Source organism: Hemitrygon akajei, chromosome 26 (assembly GCF_048418815.1).
Source record: "Hemitrygon akajei chromosome 26, sHemAka1.3, whole genome shotgun sequence".
Taxonomy (NCBI): domain Eukaryota; kingdom Metazoa; phylum Chordata; class Chondrichthyes; order Myliobatiformes; family Dasyatidae; genus Hemitrygon; species Hemitrygon akajei.
This window is the reverse complement of record NC_133149.1, coordinates 31,057,035-31,080,048: the sequence shown is the minus strand read 5'-3', so window position 1 is coordinate 31,080,048 and position 23,014 is coordinate 31,057,035. Positions and strand designations below refer to the sequence as shown.

Here is a 23,014-nt window from a genome sequence, read left to right as displayed (position 1 = left end):
AATTGAAAGCATTAAATAACTTGCCTCTCTAACCTTCCAGCTACGAATCTCCAATAAATGATTTAACACCAAATCAGGCTGACTTTGGTTAGAGTTCAGCTTTGAAGTCTAATGATTAGTTGTGGACTAAATGGCTACACACTGTCTGCACCTTTTTATACTCTAATAAAACACTTAAACACTTGGTAGTTGTCACATAAGCCAAAGCATAGAAGTGTTTGATGAGATGAAGATGTCTCTGCAAACTGAAAGCTGTGATGAGGCTTAAGTAATAAGGATCACTAAAACTGCAATGCATTTCCCAAGGGACTGAAATCTGAATCACAGAACTGTCCATTATTAATCAATTATGACAGGCAACAAACCTGTACAATAGGGTAATCATGTCGTTAAACGGAAGATCTGTTGCTCTCTACAAATAATATACATTCATCATTCAGGACATAAATGCCAGCAGTATCATTACACTTGTAACTGTTTTACATCACCAGGGTACTTTGTGCAGCCACATCATTCTCACCATTACACAAGTATTTTGCACACACCAGAGAACACTGTGGCAATAGTCAGCACTCAGCTGTCCTTGAAATGGTGCAATATTTCATCAGAAGCAATACAAATAATTTAAATTTATTCTTTTGCCCCCTTAATGGTTTTCAGAGTGTGTTTCATTGCTTTTTGTTAAGTTAAGGCAGATGATCAAGGGAATGGCCACTAAAGTTTATCATTTTCTTCGGACAGTTATAACTCAGTACATGGTTACTTGCTGAGTAGCTTATTTATTTAGCAGTACAGCGTGGAATAGGCCCTCCCGGCCCTTCGAGCCACACCACCCCTGCACCTGATTAAACTTAATCTAATCATGAGACAATCTGCAATGACCAATTAATCTACCCGGTACGTCTTTGGATTGTGGGAGGAAACTAGTGCTCCCAGAGAAAACCCATGCACTCCACAGGGAGGACATACAAAAACTCCTTACAGAGTGGCACCAAATTGAACTCTAAACTCCAGAATGCCCTAAGCTGTATTGGTGTCACAGTAACTGTTGCTACACTACTCTGGTGTTTTAATTATTTTCACAGTGTAATAGTCCAAAACACTGGGACTATGCTATGACACTCTGCAGAAATTTGAGACAAGAAGACCTTTGACCATACCCTGGAGGGCAAGGCAGACACTCCTTGGAGCTCCGCAGACCACTGGTATTACTGAATGTGCCCATTGGACAGGGTATAGGGAATGCTGAACCAACAGGGCAGTAGCCTCCAGCTGTGCAAACATCACCTGTGATCCCATCAATTGGGGCCTATGAAGAAAAACACATTAATCACTTGTTGAAAACACAAGTTTCATTATCAATGCTGTATACTGTCAATGCTTGTTGATGGATATCAGAAATAAATCTTCCTCTTCAACAACACATCAATAACATGTAGGATACTAACCACAAAGCACGATGGTATTTCAATTGCTTAGAATGACCAAAGTACAGACATTGGAAACGAACAAGAACAGCTCCCTAAAACATAATGAGCATCAGGAAAGGGTGTTTCAAAGAGATTCCTCCAATGGCAAAGTTGGTACATCAAATCATGTATGACTGGTTCAGACTGCAAAGTTCTTAGTCCAGTCTCTTGCCTATGAGATGTTACTGATATCATGCATTACCAATATGAAAAGAAGAAGATTGTTCTTCTTGTCAAGCCAAGGATCAAAGTGTTAACACCCAAAAAACAACAAAGACAGTGCTTCTCCCTATTGATGCTGCCTGGCCTGCTGCGTTCCACCAGCATTGTGTTTGTGTTGCTTGAATTTCCAGCATCTGCAGATTTCCTCATGTTTGCTTTTTAAAGACATATTTTTCTTTTTTTTAACAACTTTACTTTCAATGTATCCATTCAGTACCTGAGGGCCGCCACCTGTACATCTGATTTTGACATACCACTGAGAGAAGTAGAGAGACTCTGATGTACATGTTGTTGAGTCTTTTTGGAGATCTTCTATGTTCAGTTCCTCAAAACCTCTAGCCACCAGACTTTTGGTATAATTCCTGTCAGGATTTCTTTTAGGGTGCACACCCATCTTGTAGACACTGTCTTTTGGCCAATGTCTCTAGCTTCCTCAAAAACTCCATTATTTCTCCAAGTTTTGATTTCATCCTGTTTTGCAGATTCAAACAACACCTCTTTAGTTACTAGGACATCTTCACCTTGACTTTTTTCAGATGGTCCAGCTTGATCTATACTTGATTCACTATGAGGTCTGTCTACATTTGACATGTTGACTAACCCTGCAGTGCCAGTGACCGTGACTGGTTCTAGGTAGTTCAAGTTGTACCAACTTTTATTTCTCCCAGTGGCTTTGCCTACTCATCCTAAGACTTCAGTTTTGTATGAGATACCAATGTCTTTGTCTCCAAATCTCTCAGTTTGTCCTGTTTTAAGAATGAAACTTCCATGTTGTCTTTGCACTTGTGATAATTTCTGTTCAGGCAACTCTGTTGGGTCCTTTGCTGCACTCTCCTCATCCCTGTCTGTGCTATATGGCCGTGTATCAGGTAAGTGCTTTTCACTTTTTATGTTATTCTCCATGGAGATCTAATGGTCTTCAGTTTGTGCTTTATGTAGTCTGGAGTGATGTGCTCTCACATATGTACCTCCATGTCTCACCTATACAATGGCACTCTTCTACATCTTTGGATTTGTTATGTTCTTCAGTTAGTCTAACTTGTTTGGTTCTGTGCAGACAGTTTCTTGCCCAGTGGCAAATACTTTGACATACTCTGCACATTTTGATCTCCTACGGTACTTGTTTATTGGATTGGTGCCAGGTAATGGTAGTCTTGTCTGGTCCTTCTGAGATTATGCTTGCTATACTCTTGTTTTGGCTCAGTGCTTAGTTTCCTGGCTCAAACTAATTGTGACTGTTGCCCTATCGGCCTTTTTTCCAAAATCTGCTTCAGTGCAGATTTCGTAGATGCAAATGTCAGTTCTGTACATGCAGTTAACGCTAGCTGTCTGTCCTTTATGTCTAGACACACAGTATCCAACAATTTAAAGTTAATACAGCGTTAGGAAGTTCCATTTTGTATTGAGTACATTTTGTAAAAGTACACATGCGACTGTACTTTTGTTCAAAATCAATAATATAATCAGCCATATTTTTAGAATTGTCTCTATAAATGTTGTCAAAGTCTGAATATGCCTCATAAATCCGATCCTTTTCTTCCTTCAAAAACAGTCAAGTATATTTATTAGTGTATTCATACTGTCTTCTTTGTTCAAGTCTTCCACCGAAATTCTCATCACGGTCTCATTCTTCCCAAAAGTGACAATACAACAGCCAAGGCTTGCTCCAGTTCTGTAACATGAGTCCATATTACAATTTAATTTTTCCAGCTTTCGTAAGGCTTACTCTCATCAAATGCTGGCAGGATCCTATAATTAGTAGCCCTCCTCTGCTACCACTGTTGACGCCCAAACAACAAAGACACAGTTTTCTTTTGTTCATACAAATTTACTTTCAATGTATCCGCCTAGTATCTGAGGGCCACCACCCTTAATCCCCCAATTCTCCTTCCACTTCCCACGCAAGCGCAAAACAGGGAGAGTGCGCATGTGTACTAAATACTTACATTGTCCAAATGAACAGAACTGAACTCAAAGCATAGAAGAGTGTTATGAGGCCCATGCTTGGATGGTTGAAGGGATTCTCCAATTACCAGTGGAACACCATAAATCTACTTTGACTCATCCTATCACAGACATCCCTTTGTTCCACACATCCCTTCCCCACCTTCTCTCCTTCTGAAAGCTAACGTTCATCTCTCTCTTTCCCATTTCTGACTTAAGGTTGCAGTCTATAAACATTAACTGTTTCTCTTTCCACAGATGCTGTTTGACCGGCTGAGTTTTCCTGCTGTTTCTTTTTCTACACAAAGAAAAACAAAGTATGGCCCAACAGAGGTTCTTCTCAAAACTCATTGCAATAAAACAATCAGATGGGAACTACAAGATCCATTCATAGGTATATTTACATAGATTCAAAAGACTCAATGTCAGGGCATAATGGCTAATGCCATTGTCATATAACTCTACAGGCTGGAGTTCAATTCCAACTTCAGGCTGTATCTCTGTGGAGTTTCCTTCTTCTTTCTGTCACTACATGGGTTTCCCCTCGTCCTGTGGTTCCATCGCTCATTTCAAAAACATCATAGGTTAACTGGCTGCTACAAGTCTAGGCAGGTGGTAGAAGAATCACAGAGAGTTAATGTGCAAGTGGGAGAGATTAGCTCATATGGAAATAAGTGGGCTAATGGCACTGATGAGAATGCTCCTAGAAACAGCATAGACTTGATGGACCCAATGGGCTTCTTTCCTGTCGTATGAAAATATGTGATATTTTGTCTCTCATCTCAGTGAGGTTTTTTATATGTGCTTTATGTTAATCATGCAACTCTTCACCCTTATGCAGTATATCATGGGGATTTTGCAGAGCTCCTGCTGTAACTCTGGTGGAAACATGAAAGGAGGAGGGCTTCCTTTGTACGTTTCTGCTGAATGTGTACCAGTGTAGTCACTGAACCAAACACGTGGAATTGAGTACAGCCAGAGGCTCATCTCTTGCACATGATTAGTGCAGGTGGCTTATGAGGAGCTACTCCTGTCAAATACTTGATTTCACGATGAGTCATTTTGATGATTTCCATGAAGACTTTTTAACATGCTCACTTTTTACCAGTCAGGGGCATGAAACAGATGGAGCCAGAAGTGATCAAAACCATCTCTTGACCTATTAGCAACCTGGCAAAGGCCTGAATGCTTGTTAGATTATGTAAAATGCTTAATGGTGGATGACTTGATACTTAAAATTTTGAAATTGATGTATGATTGTCACATGTACCAAGGTACAGTGCAAAATTTGTTTTGGATCAGTACATTGAGATAGGACTGAGTTAGTGGCAGAGTGGATGTGGGGCTCCAACAGTCATGGCAGACTTTGGAAACTCTAGGTGACAATTTTTGAAAGGGCAATTCTGCTTTGGAAATGAAAAACGCCGAAATAATGGCACATTTCCTAATGTTGATACTCACCGCAGTGGTTGCTCTTTCTCTGCAGTAGAATCCAGCCTTACAGTAACCAGTGGGCTGTGTCAATCCCAGGTCAGTGCAGTACTGGCCTCCTCCACATGGTGTGCAAGCAGATGATGTTCCAAGGCCCACACTGTTGCTATATGTTCCACGTTCACAGGGTTGTGGCTTCTCTCTGCTTTCAGGAGTGCAATAGAAGCCCTACTGAGACAATACATAAAGACATGGGCAAACCCTGAGGCGATAATCTGGATTTCATTGCACTGAGAAACGTGATGAAGCTAGGTACACACTGAACAATCAAGCTGTGTTTAAATTCCAATCTCTGCCTTCATTCCTATTTGTAGAATTTTAAATGCTGCCCACTGTGAAGCAGAATGTAGTGCGACATTGTCAGGCCCAATAAAACATGTTGAATCAATCCCAAACAACAGGACAACTCATTTGACTTCCATCATGGTAGGATGGATAACAGTACTAAAGATGGTGATCGTCCAGAATACCTTTCTCTCTCACTCACTATAACAAGATATGTCAATGTTTGATGGTTCAGAGAACAAGTCTCACTTCGAACAATGGATTCTAATTGTTATTTCCCAAACAGACTGAAAGTGAGGTCACAAGTTCAAAGCGAGTTGGACGTCTAGTGAAGGTTTATTAAGTGCACAAATATAGATTTTTCTAACCTTTGTTCCAACCATTAAGTTTACAAGAGGCTGCATTGTGCTTAGACTTGGAGTCTGTACAGCCCAGCACTGTGATGGTTACTATTAACTGTGATCATTAACTTTAGTGGATCAGAAAGCTCTATGGTCTCTTTACGTAAAGTTCTCATTGTTAAAATCTGTCAAATCTTTTTTTTCTCTTATCCCTTGGACTGATCAAATTTAAAATGGCCATCCAAGAAACTGAAGGAGCTATTCCAAGTATATCAGCAAGTTTATACTGCACTGAGGAGATAATGGGACTGGAGGTGAACTTTTAGATATGTGTCTCCACTTAGGTCCCACCACTGTGAGCATCAACAACTATCAGTGCATTGTACATCCTCAGTGTTTATAATCCAGATAGAACTGAGAGATCCTACCACTGCTCTCCTTTTTATTATTGGTCATTAGAAAGAAAGTCTTGCATCCATGTGGAACCTATCTCAGTCTCCAAAAGTAGTGGAACACTTTCCTAAAGTATAATTACAATTGAAATATCGGGATGCAACCACCATGTTGCATTGTTCTCAGTGTAGTAATGACATAGTTTGTAATGATAATTTGTTTCAGTGATGGTGGATCATCAATACATATTGGCCAAGAGACTAGTGGTGCTGTGGAATAGCTTACAATCTCTGGAAAGAGTGCATGATGTTTCAGTTTAACAGTTCACACTGAAGATCACATTTCCAATAGTGCAGTGCATAGAGTGCCAGTACAGATTTTGTGTTTGAACTCTGAAGTGAGGTTTGAACAGACAACATTTGGACCACAAGATGAATGTTACCACTAGACCATGTCTGATTCCCTTGAAATCGAACCCAATGCTTCCATTTGGAGCACTGGGAGAGTGAACATCAATAAAACGTCATTGCCTATTCCAACCCCTACCATTTACATAGCCCACAAACAGTACCTTAGGACAAAGTTTGGGTTTCTCCAAACCAGAAGTATCACAATAGTGTCCTGTTGGACACTGTGAACAACTGTCTTCTCCCTCTGCAGCAGAGTTACTCTGATAAAAACCACGTTTGCATGGGAAAGAGAATGGATTGCCTGTCCTCACTGGGCAGTAGTGTCCTTTAGGGCAGTATCCCGTCTGTAATATAAAAAAGTATGAACTATGATTATACATGAAATAAATATGTAATGCCAACTTATTAAACACCATTAAATTCTCTAGTTGTCACTTAATTTCTGAGTAAATGATTCAAATTCTTTAATTATGAAGCAGCACTAATTCTATGTTTCTACCTTTTAATATATTTGAATTTTTTATAATATTCTCTCTTTCACTGTCTGGAGCATTACATTTTTCTTAAAGTATTATTTCTTCCGCTTTATCATCCAGTTTTTATTGGAAATTGGTCTTTGCTAAAATAATAAATGATTCATGAAGAGATCCATTCTCAGCTAGAGCCTTGTCTGGAGCCCAGTTTTGGAGAACTTTAATGTCTATATCCACTATTACAAGGGAGGAATAGGGATGTATCCTCTGTGTAGAGCAGGCTGTTTTGGCAGTGAAACAGGTAGTAAAAATGTCCTGACATACTCAATCACCAGGAAGAACTTAGATTAAGGTCTATTTAAAATTCTGAACAGGCTGCCTATTTGCTCAAACAAAGCCTTTGGACATGCAAATGAAGTTCTCATTGGGCTCCCCGCACATACAAATGGTGACTTTAACACAGATTTACTGCTTCATTTATTGTAAATAAATTGGGACTCATCGGAAAGGATCAATGGTCCCAAATGGGCAAGTGTACCATTCCAAGTATGTTCACAGCCCTCTGTCGCAATTCCCAAGTTCTTTACTACGAGACACCCCCACCTCATTCTTCCCACACTTACTTTTATTCCACTGAGCAAACAATGGTGGCCCTAATTCCCTTCTGGAAAGATCAGAAAATAAATGACAAAGCTTAAAGTTGAGCAAAAAAAACTTGGGTCACAAACTTACTCCAGTGCACTTGACTTTCACTTGCTCCTATCAGGCTCACCAGACGAGAATTAAACACAGTCTATATCCACTGACTGATTATCTAAAGTGTTGTGAGGGAATGCTCATTTCAGTTTTCAATCTTGCCAAGAATTCTGTGCTAACACGGATCTTCAGACTAGAAGAGGCCAGGACTATGAACACAGGGCGACACTGGAGTTCAAACGACACCACTCACCCAACAAATGTGCTTTCAATTTATTGCAGGCTCTGATCCAGAAAATAGATCAATTTTTGTGAATGAATTCCACAAATCTGCCTTAATTTTGTAATTATCCTACTATTAGATAACAGATATCCCATTTTCATTGACTGTTTAATACAGTGGATTCTGGTTAATTGGGACACATTGGGACCTGTACATTTTGGCCCAATTAAGCGGCTGACCCAATTAGCCAGAGTTTCATGGAAATAGTTTTAAAAAGACAAACTATGTAACAAATTATGTATTTAAATGAAATACAGAACAAATTAGAGCACTACCAAAATGCTGGAGTCCTGCTGAAGGGTCTTGGCCCATAATGTCGACTGTTTACTCTTTCCATAGATGCTGCCTGGCCTGCTGAGTTCCTCCAGAATTTTGTGTGTGTAGCTTGGTCTTCCAGCATCTGCAGATTTTCTCTTGTTTGTGATTAATACACTACCAATATTACTACAGTACTATAAAAGCTATTGATGGAGGAATTAAGTCAGTGTACACTGCTGTTGTTCTTTTGGTTGATTGTAAACGAACCAAATCAGCACAGACACCTGGTGCACTTAATGTTCTACCTTCATTGCCTTCCTGCATGAAATGGTGTCAAAAATCACTGCTTTTTAATTTGGCGTCAGTTGGCCCAAATGAGTAACATAACAGAAGCATATGCAACGGAAGCTATTTTAAAAACTGTTCACTCTAAGTATGGTGTCCTGTCTAACTGCCACACAGATGTACATGACTGACACTAATGAGAAACTGTTGCATTCTCCAAATCTTCATTTTCATTGTAACATTCAAGATACTTGGTGAATCCTTCAACTTCTTCGTAGTTCCTAACTTGTCGAAGTAATGAAATCATTTCACTTTCACTCCTGGCCGTTTCTCACACCTCCAAGCCTGAATGTTTGAAACCGCAGTGAGCAAAGCAGTTCTGAATTGACTTACTGCTTATTTCTCACCAACTATCAGTGACAAAAATCACTGCTTTTTGAACACAAGTACACACAACTGACGCTATTTAAAAACTGTTCGCTCTGAGTACAGTTTAGTGTCTAACAGCCACACTGTGCATGCGACTGACACTAGTTAGAAACCGTTTGGCGACAATCTCATGTCCCAATTAAGTGGCATAGTGTCCCAAATAAACAAAGGGAGCCTTGGTTATTTTTTGTTCTTTAAGAGTTGACCTAAATAAGTGGCTGTCCCAATTAACCGATGGGCTAATTAACTGGAATCCACTGTAATTAAAAAAGAATCAAAGTTACATCTACATTCTGGCTTTTTGGTCAATCCACTTCACATGTTATGTAATTTGTCCAAGTTAATCTGTATGTATATTCTCATTATTAACTTAACTATTACTGCTTTACAATTCTTCATTATTGCATAGGTACAACTGGGCAGGAATACATAACAAGTGGCATAGTACTCAAGTGAAAAACACTAGAAATTCTGCAGATGTTGAAAATCCAAAGCAACACACATGAAACGCTGGAGGAACTCAGAAGGTCAGGCAGCATCTATGAAAATGAATAAAAGGTCAACGTTTTGAGCCGAGACCCTTCTTCAGGACTCAATTATTTGTCTGGTAAGAGGGTTAAGAAACACAAAGAGAAGGGGATTGGGAAAAAAAATCCGCCCTGATCGAATGGCCTAATTCACCTTTTGTACGTTATGGTCTTACACTCTTATGTTTCTGATTTAAAGTGTTATACTGTAAATCTCCTGATGATTACAACTACAGAGCTACAGTAATGAGATGTTACTCACAGGCTGAGAGATTGCTTTGGGCGTTGTGCCTTCACTGTAACAGTACATTCCAGCTGGACAGGGAATACACTGTGACACATCCTCTAGTCCTTCCTGGTCACTGTAAGTACCATTTGGGCAAAGTCTGGGGTTGGGGTTCTGAGATGAAATAAAAGGAGAAAAAATTAATAGAGACACAAGTAACTACAGATTCTGGAATCTGAAGCAACAGCAAACTGCTGGAGGAACTCAGTTATCAGTTATCACCTTATATGTTTCAAACACGAGGAAATCTGCAGATGCTGGAAATTCAAACAACAACACACACAAAATGCTGGTGGAACACAGCAGGCCAGGCAGCATCTATAAGGAGAAGCACTGTCGACGTTTCGGGCCGAGACCCTTTGTCAGGAACCTTATATGTTTACTGCTTTCAATAGAGCACGAATTCTTACCCCAGTGTTTTGTTGATTACCACATAGAACTTTTATCTACTTAACAGCAAAAATATGAAGATTCCACTGCAATTCAGTACCAAAAGAGCACCACATTCTTGACTTCTTCAGATGGGAATCAAAACAGTTGAAAATATTCAGAACTTCATCTCATATACAGAATACATTCTGAATCTGTTTGTATTATTTACAGATATCGACAGATCATTGGTGATCTGTTTTTCTATTGTTTTTCCTATCAAGTTAGAGGACTTTGCATATGTCCATATTATATTTTGTCTGCGATGTTCTCATCTATATTCTAATATACCTTTGCACGCCTTTTGGATTGAAGAATGCTACCCTCACTGATCTGGTGCTTGGGGTGGAACGGTCTTCTGCTTTGCCAGTGTTCATCAATTCCAGCAGATCCCTGGCATCCAGCAACAATGACTATTCAAACTCAATTACATGAAAAGTTTCTCCTGAGAGCGCGCAAGGAAGGTAATACATTCAACAGTCTACATAAAGCAAAAATGAGTTTAGAACTTACACTTTAACAAAGTTGAAGTTTAGGAAGACAGAACTATAAAACTACACAAAGAAGATTTATTTATTTTATTTAGCAATACAGCATGGAATAGGCCCTTCTGGCCCTACGAGCCACGCTGCTCCAGCCACCCCCGACAACCCCGATTTAACTCTAACCTCATCACAGGACAATTTACAATGACTAATTAACCTAGCTGGTATGTCTTTGGACTGTGGGAGGAAACCAGAGCACCTGGAGAAACTCATGTATTCCATGGGGAGGATGTACTGAGAGTCCTTACAGAGGACGCTGGAATTCTGAACTCCTACGCCCCAAACTATAATAGCATTGTGTTAACCACTATGCTGCCGTGGCATCATGCTTATATTATTTTAAAATACTTGATATTTGATATGTGGTGTCTAAGAATCACATTCTACATCGGTTAAGGTTAAGATTAGGGTTAGAATAACTAAAATAACTTGAAAATTGATTATTTTAGATTCAAAATTCAACATTGTTTAATGTGATTTTCAGCACAGAAATGTGAAGGAGAACGAACTACATGTTACTCTGGATCTGATGCAGCAGAAAAATACACAATAAGATCAAGAACACAATAATAAAAAAACACAACAAATACAAATTAATAAAATAGCTAACATACATAGATTGATTGTACATCCACAAAATGGTGGTAGGTACAGGAGTGTCTGTACATAAGGTGACTGTGACAGGAAATGATAAAGTAGTGATGTTTGGAGGTGTAGAGGGGTGGGTTAGTAGGTGGAGGTATTGATCAGCCTTGTAGTTTGGGGAAAGTAACTGTTTTTGAGTCTGATGGTCCTGGCGTGGATGCTATGTAGTCTCCTCCCTGATGGGAGTGAGATAAACTGTCCATGCGCAGGGTGGATGAGGTCCTTCATGATGTTACAGGCAGTCCCCGGGTTACGTACGAGTTCCGTTCCTATAAAAGTCGGATTTGTACTTAAGTCGGAACTAGTACATCCGGTATTATTTAACGTCAGTTAGGCAAACGTTTGTCTTAGTATATAGCATATATTTTACCTTTCTGTGCATATAAAACACTTAAGAAATGTATGTATTCCAATAATTGAACCACTGCGTTAATTAGTAATAATTGTAGCTTTCATCGGGGCAGGGCCTTTCACATGCTCCATTATTCTCACTTTATCCTTTAAAATTGTTCTGATCGTTGACCGACTGTAGCCTAACGCTTTTCCAATGATCGATGGCGTTTCACCTCTTTCCAAACACTTTATTATTTCCACTTTATTTTCAATCGCGATCGCTTCCAATCAATGGAACAGAAACACTGCGGGCGGCGGGTCCCAAACTGCGCCAGCTCCCGAGGTCCACTGGGTCCTAAGGACCACCGCACTGAAACAGGTTAAATGGGACAAGTGGAGGCTGTGCTGGGTTTGGGTATTTGATCCTCCACAATATTCCGCATGGGAATTTAAACTGGAAGTGGCAGTGTTTTTTTTAATGAGGTCGAGTTGCAAGCTCGACATCAACCTGGCACGGATGGTACGGGAGTCACTGGATCGACATCAACCCGGTCTGTCACTGGATCAAAGCCGGGAAACTCCGTTCTCCAGCCCGGCGCTGATCTCACGGCGCCACCAGCCAACCGGAACGGGTGGGGGGCGGGGTCAGGGTGAATCTTACTAAGAAAAATTTAAGCCAAATACAAAGTTAAACACTCAACACAGTGTCAACAGCAATGACTTAAAATGGTGGACGGCGTTCTCCTTCCTCGGTTCGTAAGTACAAGTTGTCCGTAAGTCGGACGTTCGTAATTCAGGGGCTACCTGTACTGGCTCTTTTTGGGCACCTTCCTGTGGATATGTCCTTGATGGCAGGTAGGCTGGTGCCAGTGATGCATTGGGCAGCTTTGACTACCCGATGTAGAACGTCCCTGACCGCCGCAGTGTAGTTTCCGTACCCTGCAGTGATGCAGCACGCTAGGATGCTCTCCACTATGCATCTATAGAATGACGTGAGCATAGATGTACACAGTCCAGCTCTCTTCAGCATTTTAGTGTCAAGGAGTTTGCTAACAGACTATTCTTGGTATAGTAAGAAGTTTCATATTCCCCTCACAATAGAACATAATATTTTCAAGGTATATTTATTCATTCATTCGTTATGTGCCGTGTCGTATGACATGAGCGACCATGGCCTCATGACCATGATTGTTCTTGGCAAATTTTTCTACAGAAGTGGTTTGCGATTGCCCTCTTCTGGGCAATGTCTTTACAAGATAGGTGACCCCCAGCCATTATCAATATTCTTCCAAGGTTGTCTGCCAGATGTCAGTGGTCGTATAACCAGGACTTGTGATATGCACCACCTGCTCCCATGGTTTCACGTGACCCTGATTGGAGGGTTGGGGAGGGGGGAGGCTAAAGAGGTGCTACACCTTGCCTGAGGGTGATCTGTGGGCTAGCAGAGGGAAGGAACAGCTTAAGCCTCCTTTGGTAGAGATGTATCTTCACCCTGTCACCCTACAAGGCCTATTACAGGAAGAATTATTCATAAATATGAGGTTTGCTGTGGTTTACCAATTTACCTCCATTATACAGAAATAGGATGGTAAAAGATGCAGCCTTGGAGGAGCTGTGAATCTCTGATGGAGATGCAGGATTTTGCCAATAAATTATGGATGTGTGAAAATGCATGGGCTGCTGTCAGCTTGGTTAAGAGAAACACTGTTTCACTGTTCTAATGTCTACAAAATCTGGGCCATTTTGCTCTAATATCAGTGCTGTTCCCAGTTGTTGCCACCAGATGGCAACATGCGGCTTTGGATATAATGTTAAGAACATTATTTTTTGTATAATTTTCCACAAAATACTTTGATATCAGCTTTGGAGTCTAAAATCTTTCCTTTCATTTTATTAACCATAATATGTATACTGGACCGTGAACATTTCCATTTTGTTGTTTGCTGTTCCTCATGATGGTTTTAATCTGAGATAAAGGATGCTCTGCTGGAATAGCTCTCTGCTTCCACCCTATTAGACACTACAGCTTCCAGACAAACTTTCATTATTTATTTCCTTGCACACTGCCTCCATTAACCCTTGGTCTGCTTTGAGTATGTTCTAGTATAATGTATGGTTTCTGATGGAAACTAGAAGATTACCAATCTTCTACCCTCACCCTTGACCTTGTTTCTTACTTTCTCAATGTGCTCCTTAAAATGCACTACTTCACAGCCTGCTCCATCCTCTCACACTCTGTTTTCGTCCGTTGTTCCTCTCCTGTCCCATCCACTCTGCTCTCCGACTTTGTCCTACTCTTTCACTATTGTCACAGTTAAACATTAGTCATGCACAGTTATCATTTACCATTTGTTGGATCTGTGTAAAATGTCAAAAATGGTAAGTAGAAGTGAAAGGCAACTGAGTAACCCTTGCAGAGTGAATGGAAGTGTTTTGCAAAGTGATTACCCAATCTTCCACACCTTCCTTTTAAAATGGGCTCATTTGTCTTTTTTCCATTTCTTATTGAAGCGCATCAAACTGCAATGTTAATTTTGTTGCTCTCTTCACAGATGCTGCCAAATTTTCAAATCATTTCTGGCATTTTTGGATTTCAAAGTAAGTACACAGTACAGGACACAAACAGATCCTCTGACCAACCATGTCTGTGACAACCATGATGTCAAATTAAACTGATCTCATCTGTCCACACATGGTCCCTATTCTTCTACTTCTAGCCTGTTCATGTGTCTGAGTAAATGCCTCTTAAACATTATGTCTCCTTATACCTATCAGGCCAACAAAGGCAGGCATTTCCCAGTCTCCACCTAGTTAACAGAAGTCATTTCCAACTCATCGCCTGCAGCCTATATAAACCAGCTTTAATGCACAGTCCTTGTTCACTTCTTGAACCAGCCAGCCTCAACCAGTTGCTTCTGGCCTTTGTCATCTCTCTCCTCACTAGGCAAGTTCTGACTGGTTCACCGCTAATTGGGACAACAAAACCACCATTTGCAATAAGTATGAAGAATTCGCTGTTGAGTTGTGTCATTTCTTTGACCATCTGGGAAGGGGAAGGTGGGGGGGGGTGCAGCAGATTGAATACTTTGCCTGCGCCAAGACTTGGTACAACGCAGAGTTCAGGACCTCGAGGTGGAGTGCAGCTGGAATGCAGAAGTGCTATTGGCCCACCTCGGCCTCTCAGAGCAATTGAAAGACAAGCTGTCTACCCTGGAGATGCCTACCGACCTTGAAAGCCTTATTGCTCTGGCCCTCCAAATTGCTCCTCCCTCCAGATCATCAGCTCCATTCCCAGAACTATTTCAAGTTGCAAGACCCTCATCATCAACATCTCCAGAACCCACGCAGTTTGGGAGAGCTCCCTTAAACCCCTAAGAGCATGAGCACCGGTGGAGAAACAATTTGTGCACTTACCGAGGAGCCGCCGATCACACACACATCAGATGCCCACTGCGTCCGGGAAAACAATACCACCAGGTAGAGACAAGGAGCCTTCTATCTGGTAAGTTCCCCCAACCTCTCGTTCCAGCAGCATAACCTGACTCTCTCTCTCTCTCTGTGTCCTCCTTCACACTTCGATAGCTCTATGCACAGAGAAGGCTTTGATGGATTCCGGTGCAATGGGCAACTTTCTGGACTGGACTCTGTGTGTGAAGCTTGTACTCCCTACCAACCCTATCTCTCACCCATTCTACACCACGGCCATTGACAGACGTCCCTTGGTGTCTTGGATGGCTGGAGTGTGCACATGGCCTGTGCATATCAAAATTGTAGAGCATCGCAAGACCACCCAATACCTCTTGATTGACTCACCCAACACGCCTCTCATCTTGGGCTACCCCTGGCTCTCTGCTCATGACCCTCACTTTGCCTGGCCAATCGGTTCACTACAGAGTTGGGGACCCACCTGCTGGACCATCCGTCTGCAACCACAGCGGACTTCACCCTGTAAATCCATGGAGATGCAAGAAACTCTTGACTTCACCAAACTCCCACATGAATACCAGAACTTAGGCATTGCATTCAATAAAAGGGAAGCTAGCACTCTGCCGCTTCAGAGACCACACAATACGTGAATCACCTCGTCCGGGCACCACCCTTCCCTGAGGTTGTCTGTTTTCCCTCTCCCCTCATGTCCCAAGGCATGAATAACTACATCACCAAAGCACTACACCTAAGCCTCACTTAACCATCTCACTCCCCAGCTGGTGCAGGATTCTTTTTTGTCAAAAAAGAGATAGGGGGTCTCCGTCCCTGCATTGACTACTGTGAACTCACAGTATTCAAAATCACTATTAAGAACTGCTACACCCTTCCCCTTGATGGATAGCACATCTGAAACACTCCACAGGGCCAAGATCTTTAGCGAACAGGATCTACAGTGTGTACAACCTGATCTGCATCCGCCAAGTGGTTGAGTGGAAGATAGCATTCATAACACCCATTGGCCATTACAAATACTTACTGACACCTTTCGGACTTTCCAACAGTCCAGCCATTTTCCAAGCCTTCATTCGTGTGATCCTCTGAGACATATGCAACCCCCTGGTTTCCTTGGCTGCGTAAGTCGAGGGAAGACAACCTCCTGCCCCACCAAACTTGTGAGATTGAGGTGCTCTCCCACCCCAAACCCCGGTTTGTGTGGATGCTGTGTAATTTACTACCTTGAAACAAATTAGTGCCACAAAATAATAGACAGTGCACTGCATACCATTGAAAGATTATATTTATGTATCTTAAATTGACTAAAGTGTTAGTAAAGAAAAGAACAAAAAAAAGGGCTCATTTTAATGAAACAGTCAAATGTGCACGTTGGAGCTCAAAGTTTCTCCATAGTCACCAATCCTTAATCAATCTTGCCCCTGGCTTTGTTGAATCATGGTCCCACTCCGGGTCGAATCTGGCATCCTCTTTCCTGCGTCTTCCCTCTTCATCTCCTCTTGAACAAAAGCCCCAAGTCCAACCTTAGTGTCCCTCACCAGAGAAACCTCCCCTTAATTCGACCATCCTAACTGGGTGGCACACGTTTCTCCTCATCTCTTATCTTCAACAATAACCCAAACAAGCTGAAAGCAGAACAGACTGCTCTTACAAAACTGCTAAATGAAATAGATACATCATAACAGTAAAAATATGAACCAGGGCATTATGTATGCTACATAGGTATTTGTTCATCTACCTTGATGACATCTTCCTCTTCTCCAAGGACCTCCAAGACCACGTTTGTCACATCCGTTCAGTCCTTCAGCGTCTCCTTGAAGACCAGCTCTACTGCAAATTGGAGAAATGCCAGTTCCACACCCCAGTCATTTCCTTTCTGCTTATGTCCTTTCATCACAAGGCATAACCATGGACCCAGAGAAAGCACACATCATGGCTGAATGGCCCTACCCCTGCTCCTTCAAACAGCTACAGTGCTCCTTGGGCTTCTCCAACTTCATCTGCCATTTCATCAGAAACTACAGCCAAATTAGCATTCCTCTAACCTCCCTCACTGAATCACTGACCTCACGGATAACCTGGTCTGGATCACACTGTCAAGGAGCTCAAGAGACACTTAATCATCGCTCCCATTCTCCACCATCTGTACCCCTTCAGATCTTTTGTGATAGAGGTCAATACATCGGACATGGGCATTGGGTCCCTCCTCTCCCAGCGAGGACCAGACGGGAAGACAGAGACCGTTGTGCCTTTTGCTTGCACAAGTTCGTATCTACACAGCACCGTTGTGGAGTAAGAGACAGTGAGCTACTCAGCATTACATGGACTTTGGAGGAATGGAAACATTGGCTGACGGTCTTTCCTGATCTGAACTGACCATAAGAACCTCATATCCATACAACAGATGTACCAAGTCAACTCACGCCAGGTTTGCTGGGCCCTCTTCTTCGAGCAATTCAATTTCATCATCTCCTACTGACTCAAGAACACGAGAGTCAGAATACAAGAACACCCCCAGCTCCAAGAACGCTAATGCCCTGTCATGACAGTTCAACCCAGCTGAAACAGAGACTGACCCTCAGCCCATCATTCTATTCTCTCAGATCCTTGGATCTGGAACCTTGAGAACCAGTACCACCAGGACCTACAGCTCCGGCTGACAACCATACATACATGCAGGCAGCTGTGCCCTCTGAGGTACTCCAGTGGGTCCATTCCTCACCCCACTCCGACCATCCAGGTGCAGGATGGACTATGGATTTTCTGCGACGCCGGTTCTGGTGGCCCACCAGGATTGTGGATGTACATCAGCTTGTTGTTGCCTGCCCTCAATGTGCTAAGTCCAATTCCTCCAAGTAGCAGCCCTTTGAGCTCTTGCAGCCTCTACTGGTCCCCCGATGCTCATGGTCCCACATCGTCATGGATTTCATCACAGGTTTACTACCTTCCAATGAGGTCATGGTGATCACGAGAGTGGTGGACTGTTTCTCCAAGGCTGCCTGCTACATTGTCCTTCCCAAACTTCCATCAGCCACTGAGATGGCAAACCTGGTTCTCCAACATCGTAGTAGGTATGCACTGTTTCACTCAGGGCATTGTGTCAGACCAGGACCCACAATTTGTCTCCCAATTCAGGTGAGCTTTCTGCTCCATCCTTCACACCTCAGTGAGTTTGTCACCTGCAGACCGACGGTCAGTGTGAAAGAGCCAATCAGCAAGTGGAGAAGTTTCTGCAATGCTTTACCACTTCTAACCCTTCCACATGGGAGAAGTATCTGCTCTGGGCTGAAATGTCCCACAACATGCACACATCCTCTCCCACAGCTCTGTCACCCTTTGAGGAACTTCATGGCTAACAACCCCAATTGTTCACCAAGGAGGAGCCAACGTTGGAGGTTCCATCAGTCATGGCCCCGGTTTACCGATGTTGGAATGCTTGGAATAGGGTACATAAGGCCAACCTTGCCTACTGCCACCAGGTTAACTGCTGTCAGTGCTCAGCCAGACTACTCTGGCCTGGGACCTTGTCTGGCTTTCCACCTAATATCTGCCCCTGTGCATCAACTCCCACAAGCTCTTGCCCTGGTTCCTTTGAGGGTTTCCCATTGCAACAGTCCAGTCACTTACCATCTCCAGCTACCACCATCCCTCAGGATCACACCTACCTTCCACGTATCTTGCCTCAAGCCTGTTCTCTATGGACCACTCAAGCCACCTGAGCCTGCACCTCCAGAATCAAGGATGGTGGAAAGTGGTCCAATGTACATGGTTCGCTAGTTGATGGATTCTCATCATCATAGATGAGGTGTACAGTACCTGGTTGACTAGGAAGGGTGCAGCCTGAGGGAGAGATCTTGAGTGTCATCCAGTTTAAGCTTTGATCCATCGCTTACAAAGGGGTTCCACTGGACCCACCAGGATTATCCTGGGCTGTCGGGTGCCAGCATTAGGAGGTGGGGGAGTCCTGTCAGTCCGACACAGGCAGGCACCTGCCAGTCTCCACCCAGCTAAAAGGAGTCACCCGCCACTCATTTCTAACTCATGACCTGCAGCCTATTTAAACTCAGCTCTCATCCATAATCCTTGTTCACTCATTTGAACCAGCCAGCCTCAACCAGTTTCTCTTGGCCTTCAGTTAGCCTGTTGCCTCATTGTGTTAAATATCTATTCTCTCTTGTTTTGTGGCCCCTCATTAATTTTCAGTTTATTATTATTGACTGCTTAATTATCCCTGCTGTTCTGTGTTTGGGTCCTGCCTTCTTTATATTTCCCGACAATACTACTTCCCCTAGCAGTGTTTTTCAAGTACCTACCACTCTCTCTAAAGAAAACTGTCACATAACTTTCTAACAAATCTCCAATGATGTAGGCCCACCAGCATATAATTTACTGGTTTATCTCTATTACTGTTCTGAAAAAAGGTGTAATAACACTGGCTATTCTGCAGGTCTCTGGGACTTTTTAATCCAGCCAAAGTGGATGCAAAAATCTCTGTTAAGGCCCCAGCAAGATCCTCTCTTACTTTTCTCAACAACCTGGGACAGACCTCATCAGGAACTGAGAACTTGTCACATTACTCAAGACTGTCCATTCTCCATTAAATCTGTGCTAGTTGTTCTACCCTCAAGTGCAGCTATGTTGAAGTTATCTTATTAAAGAACCTTTAATTCTTTGTTGGTGGGATTTTTATGAACATTTACATTCATCTAAAAAATGAATTCAGTGTCTCCTTGCAGTTCTATTCTCAGGACACCAGTAACCTCTTCTCCAGTACAGTAACCTGTTCTCCAGTTGAACCAATGACCAGAAATCTCATCGATGTCAGTGGGAAGTGAAATGTTAGCACTTAAAAGCTATTAAGATTTCAAATGTCTGTGTTCTTATTAATATGGCTCACATTAACCTCCCCCCCCCCCCCCGACTTCACCCCTCTCCCCCGGGTTTCACCTATCACCTCGTGTTTCTTCCTCCACTCCCTCACCTTCTTGCTCTGACTCATCTTTTTTACTCAACTGGCCTGCTGAGTTCCTCAAGCATTTTGTGTGTGTCACATTAACCTTTCACCATGTTTCCTTATTTAATACAATGACCATCTTGGATCTCACTTTCATAACTTGCTTTCTCTTCACTGCTATCCCTTGGCTAAATTTCTGGTATCTTCCCTCTTCCTTTCCAGTCTTGGTAAAGGGTCTCGGCCCCAAATGGTGACTGTTTATTCTCCTTCATAAATACTATCTGATCACCCATGTTATACAACATGGCACATAATGAATCGACGAGCTCCCTTCAGGAACTACTCAGTTCCCCTCCAGTAAGTGGTATCTCGCTGCTGCCATCAGGTAAAAGGTACAGGAGCCTCAAGACTTGAACCACCAGGTTAAAGGACAGTTACCAACCCTCAACCATCAGGCTCTTGAACAAAAGGGGATAACTTCACTTACTTGCCCATCCATTGAGATGTTTCCTCAACCAATGATCTCACTTTAGGACTCATTATCTTGCTATCTCATGTTTTTGTTATTTATTGCAATTTATTTATACTTGCATTTGCACAGTTTCTTGTCTTCTGCACTCTGGTTGATCTTTCATTGATCCTGTTATAGTTACTATTCTATAGATTTGCTGAGTATGCCCACAAGAAAATGAATCTCGTGATTGTATATGGTGACATAGATGTACTTTGATAATAAATAAATTTTGAACTTTGAAGTAAATCTCTTTTCTCATCCCTTTCCTGCTCCTTTCCCAGTTTCCTCCACGCTTCATTCTTTCTCTTCCTCTCTTCATTCGCACACTCAACTTCACCTTCCCTTGCCTCTTACATTTGTGCCTTGCATGTTCAAGGAACACAAACAGGTTTTGAAACAGGAAGCCAAAAGAGAAGCAGTCAGTGCACTCTGAACAAATAAAAATTGTGACAATGTTTCCAGTTCATTGTGTTCCACGGTGTTTGGTTTACTCATGCAAGGAATTAGAAAACAGTTGACTTATATTGAGCTGAATCAGTACTATTGTTATCCTCTTGTTCCACCAAGTAGCTTGTTGCCTCAGGGCTATTTACATGTAGTCTACTTGGAGGGCAAGTGTGCATTAGAAGGTCACTTCATTTAAGGTGGACGAACTTTTTTCTGATTATCATTCTTCTGTTACGAAGGATGAACAACTCTGATGGGCAGAAGGGTGCAGAGTGGCCCCTGCCCCCCCCCCTTTTTTTGGAGAATCGCAAATCGCTACTATTTTGATGCTGCTAACAAGGAAGTAAGAGAGACAAAAGGAAATCTGCCAGGGCAGTTGTTATTGATAACAGCTCATGAAAGAGAATGAGAGAGAGACACAGCTAAAAGGTACACAAGGTGGAACATCTCCTACTGACAAAAGAGGAGATTTACTGCTATTGTCTTTTGGAGAAGGATTGTTTACTTGGTACTGTTCTATTCATTGAAATCCCTCAGGGGACAACCAGAGTGGGCTGGTTTGATGGGTTAAGTCATTCAAACCTGATTGACACCTGAGACCCCGTGAGTGGGGATAAAATTGAGGTCTGGGGTGACACCCCTCAGACACTCCAGGAGAAACGCTAGTGAGCAGCAGAAACCCACGGGACAGTGTGGGACATCGGAGACCGAACGAAGGATCGGTCAATTTTAACTCACAGTGTTTATAGCGAGACCGGTGGGGGCTTGTGTGTGTGTCCACCCTTGCCTGGGTGACAAGTCCCCCACGGAAGAACGGTCTAGCTAAAGGATGGAGGGGTCACACTTGAATGGCCACAACGACGACACATCGATGGATTGAAATCGTAAAGGAAGGTTGGCAAAGACCATAGCTGTTACTGTTTGCGCGCTCTCTTTCTCTAGTCTCTCTCTCTCTCTCCAACAATTGCAACACATCGACTGACAACTACCGCAGCCTGCATGAACTGAACTGAACTTTATATTTCCATCTGACAATTCATTATCCCCTAGACAACGATAGAGCTTGTTTTATTATTGATTATTATTATACCCGCACTTTTAGGTTTAGTATTGCTAACGTACATTATCTGTATATTTGCATTGATATTGTTTTGTATATTTTTACAAATAAATACTGTTGAAAATAGTATCACCAGACTCCAACGGACACTTCTATCTTTGCTGGTAAGACACCCAGTTACGGGGTACGTAACACTTCAGACTGTCAACGTTGACTGAGATCACAGTTTTTGTTCACATTTCCATTGCTTATTTTCAAACTGATGAAAATTATATTTTGGCAGATTCATACTTTCTTCAGCAAATTAGATATCCATACAATGAGCTAAAACACCTAGACTTTTGTAGATAGCAGAGATCAACAGATAGATTTTAAACACGCTCTGATAATCAACCCAAAGTAAGATAGTGTTGAAGAAGAGAAATGGTTGGCTCACCATGTTTCCTTGGAGGCAGTAATATCCCTTGGGACAGGCATCTTTGTTGAAATCAGGAATTCTGTTCAGGCCCTTCCGACAAAACATTCCCTTTGGACAAATCAGCTGTTTTATCATCACTTCCCAGCTTGTTGATTCGCCATCACAGTAATAGCCCAGCAGGCAAAGGTCACAGGAGCTGGAGCCAAAGTCCTGGGATCATATATACAGAAATGTAACCAAGAAGCCATCTGGCTAATTCAATCAAGACAGAACACTGAATATCTAGGTCTAATCACTGGAAATGAGAGAACAGCCTGACAAGATATGAGACTGGGTGTCCCAACTCCGTGGATTATTCTTCAGAGTAGATTGTTCTAAGCTAGACATATTATCTCACAAGAAATTTAATCAATCTTTAAATTGTGAGTGCTCTTTC

General features: G+C 42.2%; 1 protein-coding gene across 6 annotated transcripts in view; it reads right to left on the bottom strand.

The window, feature by feature from the left end:
* LOC140716828 (uncharacterized) overlaps positions 1–23,014 on the bottom strand; it is a 394,334-nt gene that overhangs the window by 286,934 nt on the left and 84,386 nt on the right. For all 6 annotated transcript variants that reach the window (XR_012096375.1, XM_073029773.1, XM_073029775.1 and 3 more), the window contains exons 36-40: positions 22,597–22,788; positions 9,769–9,906; positions 6,717–6,899; positions 5,097–5,294; positions 1,161–1,309 (exon numbers count right to left, since the gene is read on the bottom strand). Coding sequence is in view for 5 of the 6 variants with exons in the window: in XM_073029773.1 (XP_072885874.1) it covers positions 1,161–1,309; positions 5,097–5,294; positions 6,717–6,899; positions 9,769–9,906; positions 22,597–22,788 (860 nt within the window). In the remaining variant the exon portion in view is untranslated. The remainder of the gene's footprint in view (positions 1–1,160; positions 1,310–5,096; positions 5,295–6,716; positions 6,900–9,768; positions 9,907–22,596; positions 22,789–23,014) is intronic.